Source organism: Salvia splendens, chromosome 4 (genome assembly GCF_004379255.2).
Source record: "Salvia splendens isolate huo1 chromosome 4, SspV2, whole genome shotgun sequence".
Taxonomy (NCBI): Eukaryota; Viridiplantae; Streptophyta; class Magnoliopsida; order Lamiales; family Lamiaceae; genus Salvia; species Salvia splendens.
In genome coordinates this window covers 4,463,684-4,470,827 of record NC_056035.1, presented here as the reverse complement: position 1 = coordinate 4,470,827, position 7,144 = coordinate 4,463,684, and the positions used below count along the sequence as shown (strand labels likewise).

The 7,144-nt window shown below is 41.4% G+C and overlaps 1 protein-coding gene across 1 annotated transcript; it reads left to right on the top strand.

The window, feature by feature from the left end:
* The first annotated feature begins 2,092 nt into the window (after window positions 1–2,092).
* Window positions 2,093–6,908, top strand: LOC121798008 (heat shock protein 90-5, chloroplastic-like). Its single transcript, XM_042196820.1, has 19 exons — window positions 2,093–2,558; window positions 2,763–2,836; window positions 2,982–3,107; window positions 3,181–3,274; window positions 3,382–3,465; window positions 3,581–3,724; window positions 3,854–3,970; window positions 4,137–4,181; window positions 4,282–4,362; window positions 4,457–4,561; window positions 4,640–4,780; window positions 4,900–4,992; window positions 5,084–5,161; window positions 5,250–5,504; window positions 5,704–5,806; window positions 5,943–6,117; window positions 6,223–6,328; window positions 6,416–6,505; window positions 6,588–6,908. The coding sequence occupies exons 1-19, from the start codon at window positions 2,280–2,282 to the stop codon at window positions 6,786–6,788; spliced, it is 2,391 nt and encodes a 796-aa protein (XP_042052754.1). The 5' UTR covers window positions 2,093–2,279; the 3' UTR covers window positions 6,789–6,908.
* Window positions 6,909–7,144: the final 236 nt, after the last annotated feature.

Sequence of the window (7,144 nt, the reverse complement as noted above, 5' to 3'; positions counted from 1 at the left end):
ATTTATGTGTCAAAACGAAACATGGAGTATTATCATGACTCATGACACGAAAGACAGGTTAAAAGTTAAAACTGATATATACTATAATATACTTCTATATTAAGAGTATAATAATTATGATACGTGCAGTTAATCAATACTCTTTTCTTTCATATAAAGTGATTCGTTTTTTAGGATGAGCTACTTAAAGTGATAAATCACTATAGTATATTCTACTATAAGTGGTTCAAGTTAGCATTAAAGATAGTGAAAATGACATATGATTAAATAAACTATGATCAGTCTCAGGCAGAAATAGTGGAGAATTGTAAAAATTTAAAAACTCTTATACAAATTATTAGGGCATTAGCAAATGGTGTCCCCTCTTCGGAGCCAATCTCAAGATCTATCTCGGACGGCCCCCATTGCGCTCATTGCTAAGAGCATCAGCAATGGCGCCAGTCCCGACGGACGCCCGACACGAATTATTAGGGCATTAGCAAATGGTGTCCCCTCTTCGGAACCAATCTCAAGATATATCTCGGACGGCTCCTATTGCGCCCATTGCTAAGAGCATCAGCAATGGCGCCCGTCCCGGCGGACGTTCAACCGGCGTGCCGGACATCCACGCTGGACGTCCGCCATTGTGCAAGGTAGCGACGGATACGGGTGTCCGCTGCGGACACCGGAGTTCCGCGGACGTCCGCCATTGCGGAGACACGACGGACGTCCGTGCGGACGTCCCGATTTTTTAGTTTTTTAATTTTTAAATTTTTTTTATCCGCGAGTGCCTGAAGTATTTTTGTCAGGGCGTTAGGGATATATTCGGGGATAGGTATCTTCGGAAGCCTACCCCCGAAGATTGTCAGGCTCTGCTGGATATGCACGGGAATCAGCACGGGTTCCCGGGAATGTTAGGCAGCATAGATTGTATGCACTGGGAATGGAAGAACTGCCCCGCTGCCTGGAAAGGGATGTACATTACTGGTTTCAAGGCCAAGATCCCACGATGATCCTTGAAGCGATAGCCGACTACCGGCTGTGAATTTGACATGCCTATTTTGGAGTAGCCGGGTCTAACAAAGACATCAACGTCCTCCAGTCGTCGCCCATTTTCAACGACCAGTGCATGGGCGTCGGTCCGACCGTCAATTTCGTCGCCAACAGCAACCAGCACAGTATGGACTATTATTTGGCGGATGGGATATACCCGATGTGGCCCGTCTTTGTGAAGACAATCATATGCCCAACGGATGAAAAGAAGATATACTTTGCGCAACGTTAGGAGGTAGCGCGCAAGGATGTGGGGCGGGCATTTGGTGTGCTCCAGTATCGATGGGCGGCAGTGAAGGGTCCATCACGGCTGTGGTATGTTGACAGCATCGCCGACATCATGTACGCATGTATTATCATGCACAATATGATTGTCGAAGATGAAAGTTCAGCGCTGACTGATTGGGCCAATGATGATGCTGATACTGCTGGTCCAAGCCACGGCGTGACCACTGGCAATGTACGCATGGGGATACCCCATGACAATGTCGATCGAGTCCGTGCATTCGCCGACATGCGCAAAAAACAAGCCCATGTTCGACTCCAGAATGATATAATTGAATAAGTATGACAGCGGATGGGTCGTCGTTGATGGAGTTTTTAATTGTTGAAATGTATTTTTTTTTTATTTTGGTGAAATGTACTTTTCTTTTTTTTAATTAATGAATTTTTTATTCCGTATTCGTTTCGAATTTTTAATTCCGTAAATTATTTAAATCCGTAAATTGTTTAATTTGTGAATTTTTATTAATGTGGGAAGTCCGTCGGGATGTCCTTGTGGATGTCCGCCACTGTGCAGTGGGATGTCCGTATGACGTGGCATCCGCAGTGGGAAGTCAGTATGACGTGGCATGAGGTGTTTTTGGGATATCCGTGGGGATGTCCGCCGGGACATCCTCACCACTGCGGATGCCCTAATGCCCTTAGCCGAGCGATCGGCCCCCATTGGATAATAGCGAATGCTGACATGGCAAAATCCACACCATTGAATTCTATCAGCAATCCTTCCAAATTAAACCCTAACCCCTAAATCGGCATATTCTAGAACCCTCCACCCCTTCCCTTTAAACCCCATTTTCACTTCGCAACTCTCACTCCTCTTATCTACTCCTCCTCCAACCTATGCTACCTAACCACGCGAATTAGCCCCCTTTTGTATCTAATTCAATTGACCCACCAAGGAAAGAGATTGAATTTCAGAGGAAAACACAAAGATTTCACCTGCACTTTCTCTAGAAATTGACAAGATGGCGCCTGTGTTGAGCAGAAGTCTGGCCTCCGCGGCGATGGCCGTAACCCCAAATATGTCGTCCTTTTCTATCAAGAGTGCTGGCAAGAGCAATAGAGGGTTTCTGAGAAGCGCTTTTCTGCCTAATTGTGGGCTAAAGAACACTTTTTTAAGGAGCGGGTTGGAGTGGAAGGCGGAGGGGCGGCGGAGCGGAGTGGTGGTGAGATGTGAAGCCGCCGCCGTGGCTGAGAAGGAGGCTCCGGAGAGCTCTGGAGAAACATTTGAATATCAGGCGGAGGTGAGAACCTTTCCTTTTTACATTTTTGTGTGGGGACTGATAGAAAAATGATGTTGGGAGCGAATTGTATTGTTAAAAGCATTACTTATGATAGTTGGTGATTGAATTGCTTGCTTTGGGTTGTTAACTTATGTAATTATGTAAATTATTTATTGAGGTATTGGATTTTGATGTCGTGGTGTTGGATGTTTTTCTTGATTTTAGGTTAGTCGATTGATGGACTTAATAGTCCACAGCTTATACAGCCATAAGGAAGTTTTTCTTCGGGAGCTTGTAAGGTGAGGCGCTGTTGTTTCGTGTCTTGTTATTTCATATTTTGAGTTTTGTGTACAGACTCCATTTTGAGGAAGTGAATGTGTATATTCATGTTTAGAAGAGTTTACTGCAACTCAGCCTGAGTTTTAACAATTTCGTTTTCTGCAGCAATGCGAGTGATGCTCTCGATAAACTAAGGTTTTTGAGTGTGACTCAGCCCGAATTACTTGGAGATTCAGGTGAACTAGAGATTCGTATCAAACCTGATCCGGACAATGGGACTATTACCATAACGTATGTATTTGTTTATCTTCTTTGCAGTTATTGTAAGGGTTGATTTGCTGAATGTTGCTTCGTCCTTTTTCAGGGATACTGGTATTGGAATGACAAAGGAGGAGCTGATTGACTGTCTTGGAACCATTGCACAGAGTGGCACTTCTCGATTTCTGAAGGCACTGAAGGTCGTTACTTCTTGTCATGTTGTGTTTGGATGTCCTTCCGCTTTCCATGACCGAAGGCATAAGTGGTTAAGCCTTGCGTGTGAAATTAATTTTTTCACTTCGTGCAGGAGAACCAGGACCTTGGGTCTGACAATAGCTTGATTGGCCAATTTGGTGTTGGGTTCTATTCTGCTTTTCTGATTGCCAAAAGGGTATTCTTGGGCTCTCACATCCTCTAATACATATTCCTGATAGTTTGTTGAATGTTTTTTCTGTTCCTTCTGTTAATGCTTGTTTGATTTTATTTTTACTTTTTTGTTGTCATAGGTGGTCGTGTCGACAAAGAGTCCCAGGTCTGACAAGCAGTATGTTTGGGAATCCGTGGCTGATAGCAGCTCCTACTCAATTAGAGAGGAAACCAATCCCAGCAAGCTCATCAGTCGAGGCACCCAGATCACTCTTTATCTCAGGGTATTTATCTTTTTCGCTTGCACATTCTGATTTTTCATTGTGTAAAATGTCTCATCCTTCCTTTCTGTTTAAAAAGCTTATTAGTGGCTGTTTTCAAGTGAAATCAACATCATAATTTTTTACCTTTAGGATGACGATAAGTACGAGTACTCCGAGCCCACAAAGATCCAGAGTTTGGTCAAGAATTATTCACAATTCGTATCATTCCCCATCTATACCTGGCAAGAGAAGTCAAGGAGCATTGAGGTTCGACTTTTATATCATGATTAGTAGGATTGGACTTTGCTTTGTTGCTGATGACACTGTCAAGTATTGTATGATTACATGAGACAGACTGAGTCAATTGTTACATTATGCTGTCGTGGGGTTGTATGGAAAAGCTTAAGACCGACTTACATTTTTGTTTTGGCAGGTAGAAGAAGAGGAAGAACCAAAAGAGGGAGAAGAAGTACCTGAGGTAATCGCAATTTCAATACAGTTGATGGTGATTTTGCTTCTTCACTTATTAAGGATATGACGATCATACCAATTTTTCCTTACTGGTGCTTTTTTCCCAGGGAGAGAAGAAAAAGGTGAAGAAGACCAAAACTGAAAAATATTGGGACTGGGAATTGACAAATGAAACAAAACCTATATGGGTACGCCACTGCTTGAATCGATATCATTTTTCTGCATCTCACATTTGAATCTTTATGCATGCTTTATGCTTTTCCTTTTGTATTTAATATGCAGATGCGCAACCCAAAGGAAGTTGAAAAAGAGCAATATCAAGAATTTTACAAAAAGGCATTCAATGAGTTTTTGGACCCACTTACTTATACCCATTTCACGACAGAGGTATAAATGTTCATGTTGAATGAGTTGGTGAAACTATCTATGTGACTCCGCTGTGATTTTGATCTGGTACTTCTGCAGGGTGAGGTGGAGTTCAGAAGTGTGCTCTACATTCCTGGAATGGCACCTCTTAACAACGAAGAAGTTATCAATCCCAAGACGAAAAACATTCGATTATATGTTAAACGTGTATTTATTTCAGATGATTTTGATGGTGAACTGGTGAGAACCTCCTCTATTGCATCGAGACTAAGTTGCTTGAGTTTGTCCTTATGATTGTAGCAACCATATTTTGTTCTTTTAAGCTTGTGTTAATTTAAAATCGATCTGATAACCTGCAGTTTCCAAGATACTTGAGCTTTGTGAAGGGTGTGGTGGACTCGGACGACCTTCCCCTAAACGTTTCCAGGGAGATTCTTCAAGAGAGTCGAATTGTAAGGAAGTCATTTCTTATCGTGAAATTCTAATTGTAATATAAGTTGCTATTCCTTTAAATTAACGTATTTTGTCGCTTTATTGATCTAGGTGAGGATAATGAGGAAAAGACTCGTTAGGAAAACATTCGACATGATTCAAGATCTTTCTGAGGGTGAGAACAAAGAGGTTGGTTGATTGTAAATGAGTAGAGAAGTAAATGCATCTTTTTCTTATTTTTCATGCAACTTAAACCTATGCCGTTGGTGTAACTTAGGATTACAAAAAATTCTGGGAGAATTTTGGTAAGTTTTTGAAGCTGGGTTGCATCGAGGACACTGGGAACCACAAGAGAATAACACCATTGTTGAGATTTCTATCTTCCAAGAGCGACGAAGACCTGATAAGTTTGGATGATTATATCGAGAACATGGGTGAGAATCAGAAGGCTATCTATTACTTGGCAACAGACAGCTTAAAAAGTGCTAAATCTGCTCCTTTTGTGGAAAAATTAATACAGAAAGGCATTGAGGTATGTTCACAAACTGAAATCGGCGAGTCCTACTTTCTCTGATGACATGTTAATGGGTTGTATGGAATGGAGCATAAACTCATCCATTTGCTTGATCAGTCGAATGTACTCAAGCCTCGTTCTTGTTCAGTTTGGAGTGTATTACGTGCTTCTGTATGTCATGCAATGCATCACACAAGCTTATCACTTATATATGCAGGTTCTTTACTTAGTCGAGCCAATTGATGAAGTTGCCATCCAGAATATAGATACATACAAAGAGAAAAAATTTGTTGACATCAGCAAGGAAGATCTGGAGCTTGGTCAGTATCTCTTACTATTCAAAACTGATTTAAATTGATTTGTTAATTCACTTTGTTTCTATTAAAAACAAAATGTTTGTTTTTCTGGACGAGCTTTAATCGACATTGAGCTTATGCTCGCATCTGAACGACACAGGTGATGAAGATGAGGTGAGTGAAAGGGAAAATAAGCAAGAGTATAATCTCCTCTGCGATTGGATCAAACAACAGCTTGGTGAAAAGGTAGCTAAAGTGCAAGTCTCGAAACGTTTAGCCTCATCCCCATGTGTGCTTGTTTCCAGCAAATTTGGATGGTCAGCCAACATGGAAAGGTACTGTTTTTTTTATCTCATATGCACATGTATTTATTTGCAAAGGCCTATATTATCTTATTTCTAATAGCTACGGCTACCCACCATTCTTTGATCCTCGGGCAGATTAATGAGAGCACAGACACTTGGCGACCAATCGAGCCTTGAATTCATGAGGGGTCGTAGAATACTTGAGATCAATCCAGACCATCCAGTCGTCAAGGATTTAAACGTATGATGAATGCATATTTCAAAATTCAAGATCTAATTTTCTATTTCTACATCAAATTTGGTCACGCCGTTTGCTTTTTTTTGGCAGGCTGCTTGCAAGAACGCCCCTGAGAATGCAGACGCCAAGAGGGCTGTTGAACTTCTATACGATACGGCCTTAATCTCCAGTGGATTCACTGTAAGTATCAGAAATCGTTACACAAATCTATCCTTTTATATTGTCCTTGTCTAAAATTTCTCCTTGCTTGCTGTAATGACAGCCTGATAGCCCTGCCGAGCTTAGCAACAAGATATACGAGATGATGGCGATGGCCCTCGGTGGAAGATGGGGGAGATCGGAGGATGATGAGGAGGGCGAAGGTGCTGAACCGAATCCCACCTCAGAGGCTGACGAGGCTGTCGAATCGCAGGTCGTCGAGCCTTCGGAAGTGAGGACTGAGAATGATCCTTGGAGTGACTAAATTATTTTTTGCCACAATTGGAAGAAACATACATGGTAGTTCTTCTAATGATGCAAAATTTTCTAAAAACATTTTTTTATTTTGCTTTTATACAAGTTAATTATTTACACTTTTATTTGAGATATCTGTTTAACCAGTTGTGTGTGTGTGTGTGTGTGTGTGTGTGAGAGAGAGAGAGAGAGAGAGAGAGAGAGAGAGAGAGAGAGAGAGAGAGAGAGAGAGAGAGAGAGAGAGAGAGGTATCTGTTATTTACACTAATTTGAGATATCTGTTAAAAGATGGTAGGTAACTTGTTTATTATTGCAAAAATATGTAGTAAATAAAATCTAAATCAATATTTCTTGATCAATTTTGCA

What these genes read in the sequence shown, in the direction of transcription:
- LOC121798008 (XM_042196820.1), top strand. Translation starts at nt 2,280, where the DNA reads ATGGCGCCTGTGTTGAGCAGAAGTCTGGCCTCCGCGGCGATGGCCGTA. An exon ending in CATTTGAATATCAGGCGGAG is followed by an intron (nt 2,559 to 2,762) that starts GTGAGAACCTTT and finishes TCTTGATTTTAG; the next exon opens with GTTAGTCGATTGATGGACTT. An exon ending in GATTTCTGAAGGCACTGAAG is followed by an intron (nt 3,275 to 3,381) that starts GTCGTTACTTCT and finishes CACTTCGTGCAG; the next exon opens with GAGAACCAGGACCTTGGGTC.